Below are 23197 nucleotides of genomic sequence, written 5' to 3' on the forward strand. Positions count from 1 at the left end.
ACTATAAGTAGACTAGAAATCATGACTTATAGTTTTGATCACTAAACTTGACAAACAAGCTTGAAATAGAAACGCTTGCGAGTTCAACCGAGCAATGCTTTAACACAATTTCCACCTGATTATAAATTCTTTAAAAAAATTGGTTGTGCTTGTTATCCCTGTATAAGATCCTTTGATAATCACAAACTTCAACCAAGATCAGTGAAATGTATCTTTGTAGGCTATAGAGTAACCTACACAAGGGTTATAACTGTCTGAATCCACTTGTTAACAAGATCGATATTTCCAGGGATATCAAATTTGTTGAAGATGAATTTCCTTATGCGCATCTATTTCCATCGATGCATTCTAGTAGTCATTCTCTGTCCATAATGTCAATTTTTCCAGCTGACACAACTTTTGCTGCTATCTCCAATGACATTGAGCCTAATGACATACATTTATTTGATGCATCTTCTTCAACATCAACACCATCAACCATAGTCACAACAACTCTCCTTATGTCCCTATTATTAATGGTCACTCAATGCTCGCAATGGGTAAAAGATGAATTTTCAAACCTAAGGTCTATGCTTCTGAAGTACAATTTGTTTGTGAAGATATTATTTATACCTACATGTAACCGGTTTGTGTTAGTTTTTTATTAGTGAAACAAACGGCCAATACTGTAACCGCGGTAATCATCTGTAAAAGCATAAATATTTGTCTGTCGTTATTTGTAATGGTCAAGTGGAAATGAAATGAAAAACAAATATGAGAGAAAGGTTTAACGACCCCAACTCTCTTCCCAAAAAGAAAATGAAAAACATTATTAGCGTCAATGGTTAAAATTGCTGAAAAGGATAGAATGTGTTTTTGGCTACATTTGTTATCATGCCTCTCTTTAACTTACAAATGGGAATGGCCCCCCTACAAAACAAACACTACCAAACATGAATTCAACCTAATTAACACACAAGTACTTTGTTATTAAACATGATTTAAACCTAATTAGCAAACTTTCTTGAGGAAGGTTATACATTTTACACATTGCAATCGTCTTCTGCAGTTAAATTTTTTTCTTTTATAGCGCAAATTTCCTCCTTGTACTGTTATGTGAATGCTCTATATCATACCATGGAAGCCTGCTGAATTTAAGAGTACTGCTTTGATTTCTTCAGGGGGAACATCCAACCCTTCCTTGCATTGCTGATAAATGGAAAAGAAGATATATTTCAGAAATCAAGAATGCACAGTTATGAGAAAAACAAAGAAAATATCTCATGTACAATGAAATAAACTTTAAGGATACTAGACGTTGGTACATGTCTGTGTCAAAGATGGAGAACCACCCCACGGAAGATCTTCATTCACTAAATTAAGTTCAACTGAATTGGAACATTGGCAGTTAACAAACATCTATTCTTCTGCCTAGAGAAAAAATGGGTAGAATTATTGGATTGAATAACCCTTTTAGATGAAATTGAAGAAACGGTGTAATGGATGCAGCAATGTTTTTCTGTACTAGGTAGGGTCCACCGTCCACGGTTAAAATGGAACTTGAAAGTGATCCATGCCACAGTAATGGAGTGAGGAGACAGATCCACCCCTTTTTCCCTTTCGACTCGCTTACCAAGTTCACTTTGACATAAGGTAATGTCAATATCCCAATCACCTTTTATTTTGTATGTTTTTTCTCTTTGGTTCACCATCGGGTCCTGGCTTCTACCAGAGTTGGGAAGTTTTCTCCCTTTCGTTTTGTTCCTTTATCTATACATTGAGTTTTCCATTCTAATCTCTAGTAGAGAACAACAGTGTGGACCTCGGTTTGTTCAACAAAATAGATTGGAATCAGATATTACCTCAGCTCGAAAAACGTCCAGTGCAAACCCATTAAAACAGCTGATGACAGCCTGCTGGATGTCTATCCCAAGGCCATCTAGAGCCCTCATCGTCGAGAGCAAAAGACCAGGTCGCCGAGAGCAAAACATATGTATGTTGACAGCTCTTCCTTCTCTTACTCTTACGTCGACCTACAAACAGGTAACCAGAAATATAATGAATAAATAGTGACATTGGACTAGTTCGCCGCAGTGGAAGTTACTGACCAAAATACAACAAAACCTCAAGTCACTTGGTAGTAAATATAAAATGTCAATAAACGGAAAGGCTTGCGAGATGATGACCACACAGGCAGACATGGTCTGGTAGTACTATAAATAACTTGCATGGTTGCACGTACCCGGTTTGTTGGCAAATGAAAGCCCCACGACTCTTTAATCCCAAAAGATAGATTTTTAAACTGAATGATCTGGATCTAGCTACTTTGCGGGGTAAACAAACTTTAGAATAGAGGGGGCCATCATATGGTACATTGGAAGTTGACGACCATGAACAATATGTGCAAAAGAGAGACAAAATGGTATGTTCAAAAATTCCCTTGGGTACACTAAAGTAGCTAATAATTCTAGACCACTTCAATAATATAGATGGTTTAAGCGATATAGAAATCTTGGGAGTTTCTTTTTGTCTGAAGCCATTTTTGAGTAAACAATCACAGCTATTAATCTGTAAAGTCAAAGAGAACTTTTGCAGAAAATTGATGGAAAAATAAACTTTTACCCTGGCAGGTTGTTGGCTATTTGGGCTTGGCAATGAGCTCGGGCAGAGTTCTTCCTTGACGCGACATGGCAGAGTAGGTGGGGTAGGCGTCAAAGGGTGAAAGCTCGATGAAGGTGGTAACGAAGTACCAGGAGGAGTCGACTCTAGTTCATTATGAAGGTCATTAATCCTTTGGAGAAGCTCCTTCAAGTATTCAATTGCATCCCCCAAAATTGAAGCCCTATCCATCTGTGCAAACAAGGTTCATTAGACAAACAAACAAACATCACAGCACAACACAACACAACACAACACAACACAACACAACCAACTAATAATAAAAGCATGAAGCCAAAAAAACCTCTAGTAAAAGAAAGTAAGAAAGCTCATTTCACTGAGAAGACTTTAAAACAAAAAGAGTTGTTTACACTGGACAAAATCTGAATTATGGTAGGTCCATTGCATCATGAATCTAGTTTGTGAATTACTGAATTTTACTAAGACCACTAAAAATTATGTTATCCTTTATAGGGGAAGTCATAGTGAATGAGCTCAATTACAGTTGGTAAAAACTTTAAAACCATTATCATTGACAATTATGTTTCCCCGCCTCATTAGATCCATATACAGCTTTAGATTACACTTGCACATTCCGTTCGAGTTAGGCTTTAAGAGAAAATTGGTTACGCGACAATTATCATAGATAAGTCTCGCAATATTCTTCTTAATTCACAGTAAAAAATCGCATTCCACAAACGACAATTAGTCATGCATGTATGAAATCAACAAAAAACAGCACAAACATGGTAGGAAGAAAATTACCTTGCTAATCTTAGGAACAACAGACCTTAGCATGTAAAGCCTATCATTAAGCTTCTTCCTCCGCCGTCTTTCAGCCATCAAATTCTTAGCCGGAAGTCCCTTTTTCTTGCCTTTCTGATCACCACCACCACCGGTAACAGTACTATTTGCATTAGAGTTATTCCCCCCACTATTCTTCACACTCTCACCAATCTTATTATTATTACCTTCCATAGCTTCATCAGTGTCATAATTCAAACCAGACCCATCAATACTAGCTTCATCAAAATCCTCCTCTTCGTTACTAAACTTCCTCCAATTGTCCTGGCTCATCTTTCCCTTGTTATTATCAACTGAACTTAACATCTCTAGATTCATTAATCCTCCTCCTCCTCCCTTATCTGAATTCTGTCTAAGGGCAGCTCTCTTTTGAAACAATGTTGGTTGTGCACCAACTGGAGGAAATATCTCAAGTGGTCTCAAAGTCTTGGACCTACTACTATTCAGAAACAACGCATTAGGAGTTTGATCAAAACCCCCATTAAAACTACTCATTGAGTTGAAACCAAAACTAGTCCCACCACCACCAAGACCAAATTGAGTATCAACCATTGAAGAAGTGTTCTGGGTGATTAAGTTATTGAAACTAGTTATATTTGTGGTGGTCTGATGATGATTCAGAAAAGATGGTTCACAACTACTTAAATCAAAAGTGGTAGCATCAAATGAGTTGTTGTTGTTGTTGTTGCAAACAACGTTGAGTAATGAAGATAAACTTGATTTTTGTTGTTGTGGTGGTAAGAATGATGATGGGTCGATATTGAAAACTGAGGATGGTGAACATGATGAAGATGAATCAACTGAGTGTATTAACAGATTATCTGAAGCAATTGGATTATGAGAATGATGATGAGAAGAAGTAGAGAAATTACCCCCCATTTCTTGATGATGAGTTTGAAAATCATGGTGATGGTGGTTTGGGTTTTGATTAGCAGTGTTGATATACCAAGTATCATCATCTTCTAACATTGATTTGAATGTTGATAATGAACCCATTTCATCCTCTTTGTTACAATTCTCTACTATTCCATTACCATTTCCTCCTCCTCCTAGTACTACTAAGTTGTTGTTGTTGTTGTTGTTGTTGTTGTTGTTAACATTTCTTGTCCATGAAATTGAGTCTTCTTCTCCATCTCCTCCTTCATCTTCCATCCATACAGAAGCAGCAGCTCCATTTATCCTTGATAACATTTCTACTCTCCCCCCTTTACTCAAAACAGAGCAAAAATGGAAAGCCAGAGAGAGAGAGGGGAAGAACAAGTGTTGCAGAGATGAACGTTACAGTGCGAGTTAGTTGTGTTGTGGTGTATTTCTATCTTCTTCTTCTTCTTTCTGTTTTCTCTGAGGAATTTCTGCAAACAACCAATCTTCTTTTAACCTTAACGTAAGAAACAGAGTAAAACCTTAAATTACATAACAACCCTTGCGAGTATTTGTTTATTACTCGTGTCATTTTCCTCTTCCATTTTTGTCAATTCAACTTTAAATAATCTTTCACTGTTTGTTACCGCTAGCGATGACAACTACTTTGAACCATTAGTTCTTTTAACCATGCTCAGCGCCTTGTACCGGTTGACACCGATATGAGATTCATCTTGAGCGATACAGATTATATGCTTTACCTCTGGTAAACGTCTTACTATGATTTTTTTCATTTTGGTTAAAACGCAATAAGTATATGTAATTATTAGGACCAGAACAGTTTTTCCCCGGTTTGTTTGTGGTTTTTATCGTAGTTTTGTTACACTCAGTTAATACTTTATAGTGGTAATTGAATAAATGTCCCTCATTCTCATAGACTTCACAAATATCCTTATTCATCAACAATTATATTTTTATAAGAAAATGATATTAAATGTAATTCCACAAATACCCATGTGTCGGTTGAGGTATCACTTATTTCCTCTTTCATTCCGATTTCAGATCTAAAAAAAACATCAATCTCTTCTTTATCTCTTCGGCTATCACCACCACCTCTTCCACTACCACTCCACCACCTTCGCCGCTGCTAGCAGATTCAGAATTCAATCGAAAGTTATTATCAGTAATAGATTTATTCATGTTCGGAAAGGCCTTCTTTTTCATTTTCGAAAGATTAATTTTTAAAACCATATTCAACGAGATTGGGATCTTATTTTAGGTTTTGTTTTCTAGTAATTTTAAAGTTGAACTTGTTCGAATTATTGAAGCTCAAGATGATGATGGTGGCGGCGGCGGCAGTGGTTTGTTCTTTCGAAATTCAAGTTCTAAATTGGATTGAAATAAAAAAGGTGCTTTATAGAAAAAGTGGTGTTGGTGTTTATTTTGTAATCTACTTGCCGGAAGATGAAATTGGTGCTTCTGGTTTAGGTGTTGAACATGGAGCTTTGAATCCTGTTGAATTTTAAAGAGTTGTGGACCTTCGGAGTTGTCTAGTTTATGTTAGTCAAACCATAAAAAGTTTTGTAAAGAAGGTGAACTCTGAACATCAATTCATTTTCTTTTATTATCTCTGCAATTAGATTAGATAATACGACTCCTTTTAGTTTTAAGTTTTGGTGTGATTGATTTTTTAACATTTGCATATGCTAATTCAGATTATTTAACTAGTTCTTTTTTCCGAGTAAATTATTCCATTGATAACCCAAAATTGGACAATAATTCTGGATAATTCATAGTTTTTTAGGTTGTCTAAGAAAAATTTTAATACTAAGTCTTGCTGGAATTAAGTTTTCTTTGTTCTGTACTAATTAGCTGCAACTGAACAAGTGTGTTTGGATTATTAAAACTCTTTACTCTTGGATTTGTTTGAGGAACATAATGGTTTGGATACCTTGTTGCGACTGCAAATGTTATGGGTGTTGAGGTATGCCCTTTTAAGTTATTGGTTAGGCCATTTTATACAAATTTGTCAGGAGATATGCTCACAACATGATTGTACTGTGCATTTTGTATTCAAGTTTGAGCGCAAAACATATAATTTTACGTTTTAATGACTCTATTTTTCCTGATTCTGCAGATGCCATGCATTCTCTCATGGTTGATGGTTTATGAAGCTACAGGTGATGATCAATTGGTATTGTTTATATGTTTTTATGGGATCAATTGTTGCCTAATTTTTTGTGGGATCAATTGTTGCCCAATTTTTTGTGGGATCAACTACGTTGTTGATCCATTTATGGGATCAACTCTTGTTGTTGACCCAATTTTTTATGGGATCAACTACTGTCGTTGATCCTTTCAACTCATACTGTTGACAATATTTCCTTGGATAAGTATAATCATGCTTGTAGTTTAAATATTATTGAACATATTTCCTTTGATAAGTATAATCATGCTTATAGTTGAAATCGTGTAATTTTCTTCCAATGTTGAACTTGTGGTGCAATGGTAGCATGACTGACTCCATGTTAGATGATGCGTGTTCGACTCACGCCAAGTTCACTTTATTTACATGGATCAACTTCTACTGCTGATCCTTTTTTTTTGGATCAACTACTGTTGTTGATCCCCTAAATGGATCAACTTCTACTGTTGATCTTTTTTTTTGATCAACTACTGTTGTTGATCCCCTAAATGGATCAACTTCTACTGTTGATCCCTTTTTTTTTTGATCAACTACTGTTGTTGATCCCCTAAATGGATCAACTTCTACTGTTGGTAGGTGGCGGTGGCGGCGACGGCAGCGGTGGCGGCGGACAGTGGTGGTGGTGGTGGCAGCGGCAAACTAGTGGTGGTGGCGGACTAGTGGTGGTGGCGGTTGGTAGGTGGTGGTCGTTGAACGGTGGTGGTGGAATGGTAGTTGAATGTTGGTGGTGGTGGTGCTAGTGGTGGTGGTGAAGTGGGAGAGGAAGAAATTTGTTCCATTTTGAAATAAAAAAAAATATTATATGGGTGAGGGTATTAAGGTAATCTAATTTTAAATAGATAAGTTTATTAAAAAGGAGGGACATATTTATTGTTGTATATGGATATATTTGTAGGGTGTTAAAAGTATGGACATATAATTAATATACCCTACTTTATATCAATGCAATAAATCATCTAACTGTAATATCTTTATGGGAGGATCCGTTCACGCTCTTATATATACGCTATCTCGTATGTTTTGAGCCCTTTCAAAGTTAATATTTTGACGATACGTTCATTTTATATGATTCTGTATTCTTACCAAAAATAAGCATAATCCTATATGATAAATCTTACCATCTACCGACTTTATGTTTTACGTCTTGTATTGCAATCATTTTGGCTAGGAACATGGGTTGTGTAGGATGAACACATCATCAAAATATTAATTTTAATTGTCGCTTGAATTTTATGGGAAAATGACATAAATCATATATGATAATATGCATATAAGAATGTCCGGTATCCTCCCTCAAAACCTTTTGCTTAGCTTCGATCTTTATCAACGATATTACCGTATCATATTTGTATTAGCAAAAACCGACACGATACAAACATCCAAATCTAAGATCTTGATAATTGTGTTGGTACATGACATGATTCGATGGTATGGGGCATTTGCCCCCATCATTTCTGTGGGTCTATCCAGATTGGAAACCAATCTGTAACTGAAAACATAAAAAGCAAAAACAATCTTGTGGACTCATGATTACCATAATTACAAAGTTTAGCTTGGAGTTTTGGATTTTTGTGGGCAGTGATGATAACATAAATAACAACTTAAGTTGTTTTTGTCGTTTGTATGATGATTACAAGTTTTGGAAGTTTGTTTAAAAATGAAAATGAAAAGTATGTTTACCGATCAAAAAAAAATAAAATGAAAAGTATGTTTATGTTAATGAGGTGGACTAGTCATGCTGTTTCAATTAAGGATTTCAGCTAAACAACAAACTGTGAATAACTGGTTATCATAAACAAACAAATAATGGATACAACTTGGTTTGATGGGTTTTGACGGTTATTACTAATTAGAGAAAAATATATTCCCTCGGTACCTTTTCAATATGCTGGTTTCTATAATTAAATGTTTAGAAAAAATATGTTGTTTTCTTAATTGGAATCATTTTTTTCTTAACTTCTTCTGATGATAAGTGTCATGTGAACCATTTCATTTTACTTCTTTTGCTGACAAGTGTCAAGGGACCATTTCACTTCACTTCTTTTATTGATAGGTGTCATGAAGACCACTTTCAGTGATTAGTTCTCTTAATCTCCTTAAATTTGTTTAAAAACAAAACCAACCTATTAAAAAGTAACGGAGAGAATATATGTGTTGCTAACTAGGGTTTCATAAGGCTATGTAGGTGGGTGGAGGATTATGTCCTTTCATTTCATAAGGTGAAGGTAGCTATAAGTGTTGTTTTGGCTTGTATTACTTGCTTGTTTTATTTGGTCAAATACATGTCTTCTAATAGGTTTTCATAAGGGATATAAACACATAAAAGCTCAAAAATTTGGATTTTCGCATGAGATTGCTATGTGTTTAGAAAAGAAATCATCCATAAAGATTTTGATACTGACAATTTACAAACTCAGACCATTTACACTATCGTTACTTAGAGACTTTTTTTTAACCATACAGAATTTGGTGCTGACGAGTTTCAAATTCGGACCAATAATCTTATCATCCAATGATTTTATGATTGTACTACAGTGACATGGATTACCCAGTAACTTTGTTATTGTACTACAACGGAACTTGGTACGAGCTTTGGTACTGGTCCATCCAAAATTCATGAACCACATATATTTGAACTTGCAACTTGGTAGACGTCTCTAGACAAAGAGACTTGTCGCTTCCGGCAAAGAACCAAGTCTAACAGTACACTCATTAGGCTCTCCGTGAACGACTCTTTTTAATGCAGAAATGTGAGTTTCAACGTATAAATTGATGCAAAATTCTTTCTGGGAAGAAAAACAGTGTCTGGAGGGGGTATTCACTATACAGATACAGATAATGTTACATCACCAGGACGAAATAGGTGTAAGAAGGGGGGAGAATTCAAATAGTTGCTTTCTAGATGATGAGCTTAAAGAAGCCAATAGCAAATGGACACTTGTATTTTTGGGTCTCCAAGGTATGAGATTAAATCAGCAGTCATTCAATCAATCAAATCCGAAATAACAATGTAGTGTATCGGTGGTCTACTACTCTCTTGTCACTGAGTACTTCCCTTCCTCCAATAATTTCACTGCGTTTTTCTGATCATCATCTTGGTACTTGTCTCTCCCCCAGCACATATCGACTTATATATTATAATAAATAAATTAATAGCCTGTATTTACACTTAAAAAATATAATATTTTTTTTTTGACTTCTGAACGTCGAAAAAATCAGGAAATCCTGAAAACAATTCTAAAAGCAGAAAAATAAGTTTTTTCGTGAAACAAAATAATTTTACTCGGAATTTCTGTTTTTCGTAAGGTAGATTTGTATCCAAACGCGCAACTGATTAATATAGTCAAAGTGATATATAAACTAGACCAAAATCGGCTTTCCTTCTAATAAAAATGCATATATCGGATCGGTATCGACTGACACAACACAACAGCTTGATGGACCCAACTCTTCTTTTTTGTGTGTGTCAATGTCGACAATTTGGTAGCAAGAGTCGCGCACCCGTACGCAGAAGAGGGGAATAAATTTGACCTTAACAAAAGGGTAGTAGTAATACCATCTTTCCCAACTTAATTAAAAGTAAAACCAAATCCAAGTTTCTCGTGACAATTCACCGCACCTAAACCATTATCCCTCTAACTTTCACATCTAATAGCTTCTCCTTCTTCCTCTTCCAATCAGGTTTGTTTGGTCTTTCAGTGTTGTTCAAAGGCTGCTTTTTCTCCTTTAACACTTGTCTCGTTTTCGAGACCGATATCAAAATCTTACTATTAGACGTGGACTATTCATATACTCACTTCGTCCCTGTTTAGATGAAAGGATAAGTGTTTTCACACAGATTAAGAAAAAAGAAAGAGATTGAATTTTTTTCAAATCCATTCTCGTTAATAATAATTCCAAAAATATTAAAGTCTTTAATTTTTAATTCCTAGATTCTAAAGTAAATTTGGAATCCAGTGAATTGTTTAAGAATTTTACTTTGGAAAATTGAATTACACAATATTTTATATTTGTATATGATTCCAACATAGTGATAAATCAGAAAAATTTAGGATGAAAATACGAATACCTTCATGTAATTTGTGACTTGAAAAAAAACCTTTCCCTCACGGGACGGAGGGAGCATTTGTATGGTTTCTGCAACTTACATTTAGTGTTACGTGCCAAACCAAAACTTAATTTGTTTCCAGTTTCTCGACTTCCCTAATGATGACCATGCATGCATGAATTGGGCTTTTTGACATTTGGAAACTCGGCATTCAATGTATTTTTTTTTTGGTTCCAAGTGTTTGGAATTTCTTCTTCTAGGAAGGGGACCACGTATGCTGGATGAATGGTTGTGATTATCTTGATTTATGGATGATGGTGGAAAGGGGAGTGGGACGGACTCATTGCAAACGGTGGTTGGTGCACACTGGGTCCATGTGTGATGAAGACTTGTAGCTTGGATGGACGTTCATTCACAAGTTTTGTCCATCATCAACAAAAATCCATAAATCAGAAGTTAGTTGAGCGATATGATTTCAAAATATAAGAAAAACTAGCTTTTTGTGAAGCAATAATTTTATTACTAATTTCTCGAACTGGTTTTTGCTTTTGATATCCAAACACGTTTTTTGAAAGTATTTGAATATCATAAATAGTTATGAAAAAGTGTTTACGTTTTTTGGTTGTAGAATTCATTTTCAAACTTCGTTTCCGGTCTAATTATATTCCGGGTTTTTTTACTCTTGGAAATAGAAAAATTTATTACGAAGGGATACATTACGAAATTTAAGTGTCAAGCACTAGTCACTAAAAACCTCTACATATTAGGTTTGCACATTATTATTTTACCGTGAATTTGTTGGAATCTAGCCGCCGGTTCTTTTTGAATTCAAATTATAGATATTAATTATATCAACCGGATGAAATTCACTTTATATTTTTTTTTTATTTGCGGGAACTAAAAGTTCAAGGCGGTCAAAAGGAACAGTCTGCATAAAACCTAAGACATAAAAAAAGAACATCATTCATTCCGTAATTTTACTGCCTACAACTCCAAGTCCTCAACAGCAACAACAAGCAAAAGGGCAACTTGTTAACTTAAAGTTTGATTGCTACATTCTCTGGAGAGTAAAGAAGAAAAAAAAAAAAAAAAGTGTCTTAAATATTTCTCATGTACCTCGTGATTGTTAGAGGCTGACTGACACTAACTTTTATTGAAACTGGCTTAATTACTGCTACAACTAGAAGTACAGTGCAGTCATTATAAATCTAGTAGTAGTGGTAGTGAAAGATGAAAATCATTAACATTTTTCAGATATGACAAAATTTGTGTATTAATTTCGTCCCCACCCCCAACCCCCCATTTGTTACCCCCCTCGGGATTATTATTTTGTTTTTTGAGTACAAGAATCCAGAGGCTATCTACAAATCTTGGTCTTGGTTGCATTTCTTATCTCTTATTTATTACCACACAGACGAAAAACCAATAATGTACTGATTCTGAATAATTTTTCAGTTCATTTTTTGGCAACCCTTTCAAAATATACCGATTTTTACACACAGATGGATATATGCAGTCCACAGATGGAAGGTGGTTCTCGTGAAAACTTTTACAAGAGCGTTATAGCAGTATAATTCTATTATGATGATGCAACAGTATCTATGTCCGAGTCACGCGTTTTAACAAGCATTTCTGAGTAAATGAGGATGATGCTCTACATAAAAAGCTATAATAATTGGAGAGGATCATTCAAGAGTGACCAAAAAAAATGAAATTTATTCAAAAGAAAATGATCCAGGGAAGTCGGGATTTTGTCGAGCAATAAATACGATAAAATGAACAATGTAGGTTTTGCGGAACATGCAGCACAGCAGCAGGGAAGGCAGGCTCCAAAGCCGGACTCTTGTTTTGTTTGTGGTTACATGTTAGGTGGTGCTGTTGCTTAATGGGACCAAAATACATGACCCTACTTCAAGTATCATCTAAGGTCTTTATCAACTGCTGCAGATTTTCATGTGCCAGACAGAGGAGAAATGGATTAAGAAACAAAACAATCGCTGTTCAACACCCTGCGGAAAAACAATCTCAGTATTTCTTCTCCTCCAAAAAGATTCAAGAGCTAATGAGCACGGCCAGCACCACCATACTCGTTCCATGACCATCCAAGCAAAACATCCTCCAACTTTTTCCCTACCGCATTACTATGATAAAACTCACTTCGCAAGTTATTCCATCGGGGCACTAAGTTGAACTTGCATAAGAGAATCCAAAATCTAAGAACTAGACCTTAAAACTATGAAAAGAAAACTCAGTTTGATCTAGCATTCCCACATAAAACCTCGAAACCAATTAACCAGGATGAAATAGAAAGCCAACTTGGATACTGTTATTGATTTTCATTCTTCATTTCTTTCACTTGGATGAAAACCAATAACAGTATATATCCAAGGTACAACGTTTTCCACCACCTCCCAGGAACAAAGTATATACCCAAGATCCTGTAAGCTAAATTAGGCAAGCACCTCTTGTTCTCAGCTGCCTTGCCTTTGAACTAAAAAGTGATGGTCATACAAGTCATTCCATGTTACTAAGCAGAGTGAGGTGATAATCCTACATAATGTATAACCAAAGCTTCCAACCTTTTCCCCTCGAAATGTGTTAACAGGATTCTAGCAAGCCCTCCAGGCATAAAGTTGGAACTTACAAAAAAAAAAAATCTCTAAGTACAACATAATACATCCCCACTAACCATAAATCAGCATGAAAAAAACTACAAAATAGAGAAACTTATCTAAACCCAACAATGTCGATACACTTGGTTTATCAGTCTGATAAAGCATTTCCATGCAAAAACGAGAAACAACCAGGATAGATATCAAAATGTAGCCTAATTGGATCCTCTGTATTCAAAATTAAGCTAGATAACAAAATAAAGGTTTGTCCTTAAAGTAGTAATAACAGAATTCCTAGCGTCTCTTAAAGCAGAACTACCTTGCTTAACGCTTGCCACCACCACCACCAAGCTTTGCTCCCTTTGGTTGGGCACCCTTGGCCACCTTACCCTGAGTCTTCTGTGTCTTAGACATTACTTCTGCTTTTTTAGCTTTCTTCTCATCCTTGGACTTCTTAACTCTCTCCTTGACTTCACTGAGAAAACCACACAATACAAAATCAGTAAAACAGACAACAAACATCAAGTTTAAATGTCAGAGACTAAGCTGTTTAATTAAAAAAAAAAAGTGAAAGCAACAAAAACATACCGAAGAGCAGCTTCACGAGCTGCATCTCTGACTTCAGGTTTCTCGGCCCTTCTCTTTTGAATCACCTCCAGAGTAGCACCAACAATTGACCTAGAGTAGGGCTTCTTGGTAACACGACGCCTCTTCTTTACTGCCTCTGCAGCAATGTCCTGCAAACAATAAAAAAACAAAAAAGGATATCAGTCACAATAAAGCACTCCATACTTGACATGAAACAAATTAGTAACTTGGGAATTTACTTGATCCTACTATAAGCTTCCACAATTATTCATATCCATGGTACAAAAATTTACAATTACCTTCTTGTGTTGCTTCCTGTACATGGCTGTCCATGTAAGCTTTGAGGGCTTCAACTTGTTGTGGAAATACCTCTTACATTTTGAGTTAACGAAAAGGAACACCTACCAAGCAACAAACTCATCACTCAAATGGACCATTACAGGAAAAATCTCAACAATCCAGTTTCAACAAATAACAACTACATGATACACAAATACTTTACCTGAGAATCACTCCTGATAAATCTAATACCTCTGCCAGGGTAAATCTTTGCACCACTGAATCGACAAAGTTCAGTCCTGTAAACCAACAACAATCCAACATCAACACCAACTTTACCAACAAAAAACACGTCATCTTTGTAAGTGGTACTCATCATGAAACATTGTCAATAGCAAGCATACAATATCTAGCGAAAACCCATTCACACAAATCCATTCACGCATTGACATATAATCAATAACCCACCTCTACCACTCACCACCACATTCCACCACTCACCACCACAACAGTGTTAGTTTCTTACAAATGAGAGGCACTGACAAGTCTCAAACCTAAAAGGCATCTTACATACTGTAACTAGTAAAACCCCAACAAGACTAATGCAGTGGTGGGTATTGATTCTATGTTTTGATAAATCTACGAATGCAAGACTAATGCATTCGTAGATTTATCAAAAACATATAATCAATAACCCACCACTGACAACCAAAATCCTCCACCAGCTTCACCACCACTCATCACCACCAATATTATGAGACACAAAATAGGTCTCAACAACAAAACTTCATACAAACAGTAACTTACAAAACCCCATCAAAACTTAGTCACATTCAAATTAGATCAATAACCCACCACTGACCACCACTATTGTGAAGTGTTGTTTCTATCAAATGGGAGGAGACACAAAACAAGTCTCAAACCAAAACTTAGTCACATTCACATTAGATCAATAACCCACCAGTGACCACCACAATCCACCACCACTATTATGAAGTGTTGTTTCTATCAAATGGGAGGAGACACAAAACAAGTCTCAAACCAAAACAACATCAAACAAACAGTAACTAGCAAAACCCCAACAAGACTAATAGATGTAAAACATAAGATCAAATAAAAACACCCCCAGAACCCCAAAACATGAAATCAAACTCTAGAAACATTAAAAACGTGATAAAATCAAAGAATCAGAGAAGGGTCTAGTTTAGATTAATTTACCATCAGCTCTTCTCAGATTCAAATAGTATTAACCAAATCAATCAATCAATCAATATTTACTCAATAAGCCTAACCCTAATCATAGATTAACCATCAAAATTCTAAGCCTATTCATACTCAACAACTCAAACCCCAATCATAGACTAACCTTGGAAAAGAATATATCACAATTTCTACAGATCAAAGATTTCCAGACAAAAAAGTAAAAATCAAGCCTATCTACAGCTATCAATCTAAACATAGACTACAGATTTCAACAAAAGGTAAAATAGAACAACAAACCCTAGATTGATTTCAGAGAAAAAACAAAAGAAAACAAAGATTAAAAACTAAACATCTGATTTCAGAGAAAAAAGAAAACAAATCTGATTTCAAATGGAGAAAAAACAAAAGTAACAATCTGAGATCTAGCAGTAATATTAATGGAGAAGAAAAGAAATAAATACAGAAGACGAAGGAAGCTTACTTGAGAACCATGGCGGCTGTTGCTCCGCTTCTTCACGAAAACCCTGGAAACAAGTCTCTCTCTCCGAACAAAAAGGGCTAAAATGAGATTTGGAGAAAGGAGAGCCTCCTTATAAACTACAAATTCCAACCCTAAGTTGCTAAGAACCGGGTTTGTTTCTTTGCTTAGCACCGGTTTTGTTTCTTTGGAGAAAGCCAATTTTGGTTAGCCCAAATCTCTAGATATAAGGGTTTTTGAGTTTACCCCCTAAATGAATTAGTGATCTAGCTTTGCCCCCTAAGTTGTAATGTTAGCAACTTTCCCCCTAAAATGATATTTTCCCAAAAATGTCCCCAATTTTGGGCGTGCAATTTATATGTGTGTGCGAAGTGTATTTTGAACCCTAAGTATCTATTTTGCACTCCACCCTCCATCACCTTCTCTACCACCAGGCTATTCACACCATATGTATACTTCCCCCGTCTCAATAGTTGTTTAAAAACCCCTATAGATTTGGTTCCATTATACTGTTCTCAACCCAAATAAAGTTCAAAAGAAGCTTGATTAATTAACCTAGGGAGTTTATGATAGTCATATCTTGGTCTGATCCATTTTTGATTGAATAGTGGAAGATTTTAAATTTATATCATGGACGGATGACCTTTCAATCGGTTTTTGTGTTTGGTTTTCGATGAAATGGTGGTGGTGGTGTTTGAGGAACACCAATTGAGGGAAATCAAATCAACGCTGCTTCTGTTTGACTTGTAAACATTTGAATTAGGGATGAGCATGATCAGAATAGATTAGTTTGATGTTGATTTTTAATTTAGAATGAAGAACACAATGAAATCGGATTTGATACGGGTATCTTAATCGTGGTGTGGGACTGTTGAGTGAGGGAAGTTATTGGCGATATGGATTCATCTAATGGGGAATGCTAAGCACACGATGGAAAATGGGTATTTTGATCAAAATTCTCTTTTTACACACACGTATTTGTTGCACTTGGTACAGTCAAGGACAATTTTGTCAAAAATATTATTTTAGGGGGAAAGTTCCTAACATTAACAATTTAGGGGGTAAAACTAAATCACTAATTCATTTAGGGGGGGTAAACTCAAAAAAACCTCCCTATATAATTAATGGGGGAAAGCTACTTTTACCTTGGTGGATTTTTTTTCGTTTGTTTTTGAAGGCTATTATTGGGTCACATTTCAATAGAGGGGTTTTACTAATATGACAAAAATGGGTCACCTGTTATTAATTTTAAAAACCCATATCTAAAATAATTTCATAATGACTAAACAACTCTATTTTAGTTAGTGTTAATAATCTAATTAGCTAATGATTAGATTAACAATTATAATTAGCAACAAAAAAAAGATTAGATTAATAAGTTTTTTCTTTGTACATTTAGTGATCAGATTAGGTGTTATATTTTGGTGGGAAGAAAAAGTATAAAAAACAAAGAAATTTTAGATATTTTCTTCAAACTAGAACCTTATATTTGATTGACCAAACCGATTTCCTTTTTGTTTTTCAATTGATGAAAGTACGTAAAAAGATCAAACTTTTTAGCTTTTCAGAGAGGTTAACTGTTGAGTTTTTTTCCTTAATAGCCAACTGTAAGACAAATTTATGGATATGTGATGATGAACTCATAACCATAAATAAATAAAATTGGCGAAAAACCAAACCAGTTATGGCTAGATTTAGTGATTATGTTTCTAGACGTAAATTTTCATGTAGGTTGATTTTTAGTTTTTACGGTTGAGAATATACAATTACGGTCGGAAAACTAAACTTACCGTTGGGTTCGATAATTTTTAGATTAACCGTGGATTATAATTTCGTATAAGGAACGTTGCTACTTAAAACTTTTATCTAATACTCTAACCCATTTAAGGACTATAGATGAAAACATTTCCAGTGGTCATGGTTTTGGGCTAAATTTATCCCTATCTTAATAATACAATTTTGGTGAAGAGAATATATTTCTTTATCTGAGAATACTAGGTATCACCCTGGCTCTTTTTACTAAAAAAAAAAAGAAAAAAAAGTTATTGAAAGTTGGTAACAATATGTGATGTGTTACAAAGAAGAATCACGGTTAAAGAAGTTGTTACAAAAGAGTGGTTACAAAAGAACAGTTACAGAAATGTAACTAAAGGTTCTTACAAACTAACAGAAGCGTGACATAAGAATGTCACAGTTTGTGACAGTTGGAATGCCATAAGAGGGATTGGTACAATTTGATGAAGTTGACTTCGAATTCAGGGACTTAAAATGACAAGGAATGATTGGATGGTTATGTTTGAGCTTAAGGGAGGATGGTATCATATTAAGCTCAAACATGGTGATTGAAGAGTTTGTTGCAGAAACTTGGAAATCATGCAAAGTGTAGACATAAATAATTTACCTGAGAATCACTCCTAATAAATCTAATACCTCTGTCAGGGTAAATCTTTGCACCACTGAATCGACAAAGTTCAGTCCTGTAAATCCAAATCATTATAAATATCAACACCAGCTTCACCAACCAAAAACCCTTATCTCTATCAATCTAAATAGCAGATTCTAACAGTAGTGAGCAATTGAAAACAAATCAATCAAGCATATCTGCATCTATTACTCATCAACCCTAATTCGAAAATCAAGATTATCCACATCTGTCAATCTAAATAGGGACTAACCTTCAAAAACAATATACAACAATTTATACACAGATTTCATTTGAGATTACATAACAAGTTCTACACAGATTAAGATTTCCACAGTTTCGTTGGAGATCGAGATAACAAGTAAAATAGAATGATAAACCCTAAGATGATTTCCGAAAGATCGAAGACTAAAAATCTGAATAGTGATATCTAGCAGTAATATTAATGGAGAATAATTTATAGAGAATGATAAAAAAATCTTACTTGAAAACCATTGTTGTTGTTCTTCACGAAAACCCTAAAACTAGTCTCTTTCTCTCTCTCCGAATAAGGGGCTAACAAGAGGTTTGGAAAAATAAAGAGAACCTCTTTATAAACTCTAACCCTAAGTTGGTTTTGTTTCGTTTTATTGGTCATAAAACCGACCGAAGTAGCATGGATACTCCCAAACCAAGCCCATATCTTCTTTAAAGGGGAACAAAGCTACTAGAGGCAGACAAATTTGGTTTGTCCAAAACCTGGAGGATTAGTTGATAGTTGATACCGTCTTAACCATAATTTGGTTTTTGGTTAGTCTAAATCTAGACAATTAGTTGATAGTTGATACCATCTTAACCATAAGTTTGTGTTGGGCAAGGAGGCTTAAATTGCTCCTGTGATGTGACAGAAGATCAGTATGGAAGCGATAAAAACCTTGACCAACTATGAAATGAAAAATCGTTTCAATATGATTTTTGGGGCGTTGAGATTCGATGAATGTTAGATTCGACGGACTAAAGCTTATACAACACTATAAAATCATACTAAAATTATTCTCTCAACCTCGTGGATGTAGCTAGGTTTTCAATGACGAACCATGTATGCACTTGTATTCTTCTTCAACTTAGTGATTTACTTTGACCGATAGATATCCATTAGATAATTTTGCGCAGTCAAAATTATATTTTGATTTATCTAGATTTGGAATTTTTTTCAAACTGAAATGAAATGGGAGATTTTGAGATAAAGGTTAAATTTACATGTAGTTTCATCATTAATTATTGTAATCATTGATTTTCATAGAACACGGAACAGTGGAAAAAAATATTAATCTCAGAGACGGGGTTTTGGTATCCAGATTGAAACAATTTTACTGCAACCCTCTAAGAAAAACATGATTTTTGAATAATAACTTTAAACCAAAAAAGTAAATAGTATTATATTAATGTTAATCATGGTTCATTCATATGGAGATATCTACGATGACTTCATCAACAAAGGTATGTGAAGACTGAATATATTATTTACTTATATTTTCTCCATGCTATGTACTGAGACAATGTCGTATGACTTTCATATTATGATGGAAATTGCGTGGACGAAATTTCGAGTTCAAGCTGGTACTTGATAAGTATCGAATTATATTTCGAGCAATAAAAGTTATATCAGAACTTATCGCATAATTGGTTGAAAATAATTTATTGTTCAACAAATCATTATCGCCTAACAAGTTCATAACATACATTAAGAGATATTCATGTTCACAAATTGATTATGTCAGTACACGAACTTTGAGGTTATTGATAATATACTTGATGAATAAATCTCTTATTAACTCATACATGAACTGATTTGGTCATTTCGTGGATTGGTTGATTTTGAGATGTTCTTGGATATTGTTCAATCCTCAATTATACGAACTGATTTGATATGTACCTGAACTGGTTGGTTTTAAAAGGACCCTGAATACTCGTTGTAACTTGAATACAAGAACTGATTTAGACAGTTTGAGAAATTAAGGGGACAAAAAGTTCATGAACTCCAAGACGACAATTTGTTTACAAAATATTTTGGACAATTCATGAACTGGTTTAGTCTTTCATAGTTTTATCAAACTCCATGATGGTTTTATAGCTCACAAATAACTTAACCACTGTTCCTGGGCTAATCATTTGGTGCACATAACTTATATTGATAAATACATGGGTGCACATCACATGCGTGGCTACGCATTCTTTTTTTGTAACTCAATGTGAAAGTAATTTTCAAACATGAAAACTAGTTCATGAACTCATCTTTCATTGTAAACTACCTAGCATTGTTCATCATTATAAATAGAGGACTCTCTAGAGTCGTCCTTTCAAAAACTAGGTTTCCTTGAGAAACTGTATTGTATTACGACTTTTGAAGTCTTCACTAAGGGATTTGTGAAGCCCGGTTATATTATATTTTACCTGATAGTTCTTGATATCCAGAATTTTCTACCCAATCTAAAGTCTAAAAATGATATTTGTGAACTTATCTTTATAAACTAAGGAATGCAATTGCAAACCGTGGCTATATATTTCATAAACCGATTCAAGTGAATCAAATCGTTTTTGATTCAATTTTGTCTTTTGTAGTACATGAGATTTCCTTGCAATTGAACAACTCTCTAACTAGTTCATTTGAGTCATGTGAACTAGTTATGGTGAAGAAGAATATGGTTGATATGAAAGTGATCATATGGCTAACCATTTGGTTAACTATTGTTGAACCAACTAATGTACATGTTTGGGTACGATTACACAAGCCAAGAAACGTGCATTTCATTTGTGTATAACAAGCTATGTTTTTGATCTAACGGTTGATAAATATTAGCTTGAATCTATTCAGGTTTTCATCTAATGGTGAATATTGAACGCTTTGTTACCAATCTAATATTGATTGCAAACCCTGATTTTAAAGACTAGTAGAACCAATGGATGCAAGGATACACAACACATTCCATCAGATCTCTGAAAATGTGAAGCGGCATGAGCAGCAAAAAAGGAATTCTAAGGATGATAGTTTTGTAATCCCCTTTCAATCATGGTCGAGGGAATTTTCAGAAGCGCATGATCATCTTCTTGAAGGGAGTGTTGATCGACGCATTTATGTGTCTAGTATACCTCAATTGTATATAGTGTTAGTGCTCGATTCTATACTTATTTGGTTATTTTATTTATTTGTAGGTGTTTTTAGAAGAATAAGGTTTTGCGGCAAAATTGGCTAAAAATATGGCATTTGGACCTCTGTAGATAGCATACCGGAAGCTCCCCAGAAGTGTACCGGAAGTACCCCAAAAATAGCTCGGAGGAACCACGAAAAAGTGCGGAAAACATCCCAGAAGAATTGCTAAAGGCACTCCTAAGTTGGATAAGGAGCACCCCATTTCAGGGCATGTGCTAAAGGGACACCATAACTGGATTAGGGGGAGGTCAGTTTCCTTCTCAAAATTCAAAACACAAACTGGCGGGAAAAATGGCAGCAGCGAAGAACAGTTTTGAAAGTGGAATTTGAGCGAGTTTTGAGGATATTCAATGGATGTATTTGGTACGTATGGACTCTAGAAGACATAACAGGCCTGTTGCAAGCAATTAGACCCAACCTATTGGGCTGGATAAGCCGGAAGAAGAGATCAAAGTCCAGGCAGAGAGACGTGTCCTGTTGTTCACTGTCGAAGATTTTGTGGAGATTTTGGGAGACTTTTACGCTGGATAATCATGTATTTGGTCATGTTCAAGTCATAGGGTTTGGTGGCTATTTTATAGCTAACAGACGCGTACAAAGCAACAGAAAAGAGATTTCTCTCTCAACTGCACTTGAAGAAAAAGGGAGATAAACTCGGATTTAATCGAGTTATTTGGACCCTGTTGTGTATATAAAGGCTGTTGAGAAGTGGTAGAGAGTTTTTTATCAAGAGTTTGGGGAAGGTTTGGGACGCAGAGGAGAGAAGAAGAAGGATTAACAACAATTCCCACCTGCTGCTGCTGCCATTAGAGGACCTTGAAGAACATGAAGAACAGACTGCACAGAGCAGTCTTATTTCCCGCAGCGTCAACAGCAGCAACTAAGTATCGTTGTTTTACAGCAGTAAAATTCTATCGTTGATTTCTGGACGCCTTTTGTGGGTCGTAGATTCACTGTTTTATACTTTTTTGACTCTTTTAATCATACTTTGAGCATCAAATATATATTTTGAGAACATGATTATTATGATTAGCTAAACCCCAACACTGGGATGATGGAGGAAGCCGTTCTTTACGCATATGATAATTAAATTAATTCTTTTTTTGACTACTTGCACTTTTTATTAATCGATTTATGATTTTTCTTAATTGGTTGTGATATCGTATGATGATGTATGCTTGGTCGTAGTGCTTTTGATGCGTCATGCTAGTGATATACAATAAATATTCTAAAAATCTACCTTGGCAAGAATGAGAGTCCTTATGATTTGAGCTATAATTGTTTCGAATAAATATATGAATTGTGTGAATGATTAATGGTGGAATCCTGTGTCCTAGTGTCTCTTGATCCTGTGACAAATATTGTGTATATATTTTTGTTTCAAAAATCTTTTCAAGTCCGAGCATCGAATCCTTATTTACCGCATTAAAATTACTATAACAAAATGGCGCCGCCGACGCGGACTTGTTTATAGATTTGTTTTTAGGTTTTTTTTTTTTACTATTATTTGTTCCTTTTTACGTTTCTTTTTTGTGTCTTTGATTTACAGGTTCGAAGTGGAATACTAAGGACTTGGGAACAAAAAGCTTAAAGCTAAAAGAGAAGAAAAAAAAAGACATAATTTTTTTTAGGATTTAATTTTTATTATTATTATTATTTATTTTTGTATATAGCTTTTTTTTTTTTTTAGAATTTGTAAATAGGCTTTATTTTTCATATTTTTTGTAATTTTTGGACTTTTTATTTGGACTATGTAAGTCATACCTAATTGACTTAGAGGATCCTAAATTATTTAGGTTATTTTGTGATTCCAGGTTCTTATCTGAGTTTTTCCAGACTCTAGGACCTAATAATTTGGATCCTACCTAT

The 23197-nt window shown here is 35.0% G+C and overlaps 2 protein-coding genes across 2 annotated transcripts; both read right to left on the bottom strand.

Moving 5' to 3' along the window:
- Window positions 1-830: 830 nt before the first annotated feature.
- Window positions 831-4870, bottom strand: LOC113271588 (transcription factor ICE1-like). The gene is made up of 4 exons (XM_026521488.1): window positions 3403-4870; window positions 2602-2829; window positions 1842-2012; window positions 831-1188 (listed from the first exon to the last, which is right to left on the bottom strand). The coding sequence occupies exons 1-4, from the start codon at window positions 4630-4632 to the stop codon at window positions 1105-1107; spliced, it is 1713 nt and encodes a 570-aa protein (XP_026377273.1). The 5' UTR covers window positions 4633-4870; the 3' UTR covers window positions 831-1104.
- Window positions 4871-13257: 8387 nt separating this feature from the next.
- LOC113271593 (60S ribosomal protein L24) lies at window positions 13258-15871 on the bottom strand. The gene is made up of 5 exons (XM_026521491.1): window positions 15720-15871; window positions 14259-14334; window positions 14056-14157; window positions 13757-13905; window positions 13258-13643 (listed from the first exon to the last, which is right to left on the bottom strand). The coding sequence occupies exons 1-5, from the start codon at window positions 15728-15730 to the stop codon at window positions 13493-13495; spliced, it is 489 nt and encodes a 162-aa protein (XP_026377276.1). The 5' UTR covers window positions 15731-15871; the 3' UTR covers window positions 13258-13492.
- Between the last annotated feature and the right edge of the window lie 7326 nt (window positions 15872-23197).

Source organism: Papaver somniferum, chromosome 4 (genome assembly GCF_003573695.1).
Source record: "Papaver somniferum cultivar HN1 chromosome 4, ASM357369v1, whole genome shotgun sequence".
Classification (NCBI taxonomy): domain Eukaryota; kingdom Viridiplantae; phylum Streptophyta; class Magnoliopsida; order Ranunculales; family Papaveraceae; genus Papaver; species Papaver somniferum.

Excerpts from the sequence above, each read along its gene's own strand:
- LOC113271593 (XM_026521491.1), bottom strand. Across the intron at positions 14,158-14,258 it reads TTATCAGGAGTGATTCTCAG|GTGTTCCTTTTCGTTAACTC; the intron begins GTAAAGTATTTG and ends GTTGCTTGGTAG. Across the intron at positions 13,644-13,756 it reads GCTCGTGAAGCTGCTCTTCG|TGAAGTCAAGGAGAGAGTTA; the intron begins GTATGTTTTTGT and ends TGGTTTTCTCAG.
- LOC113271588 (XM_026521488.1), bottom strand. The coding sequence starts at position 4,632 with ATGTTATCAAGGATAAATGGAGCTGCTGCTTCTGTATGGATGGAAGAT. Across the intron at positions 2,830-3,402 it reads TTGTTCCTAAGATTAGCAAG|ATGGATAGGGCTTCAATTTT; the intron begins GTAATTTTCTTC and ends TTGTTTGCACAG. Across the intron at positions 2,013-2,601 it reads ATAGCCAACAACCTGCCAGG|GTCGACGTAAGAGTAAGAGA; the intron begins GTAAAAGTTTAT and ends ACCTGTTTGTAG.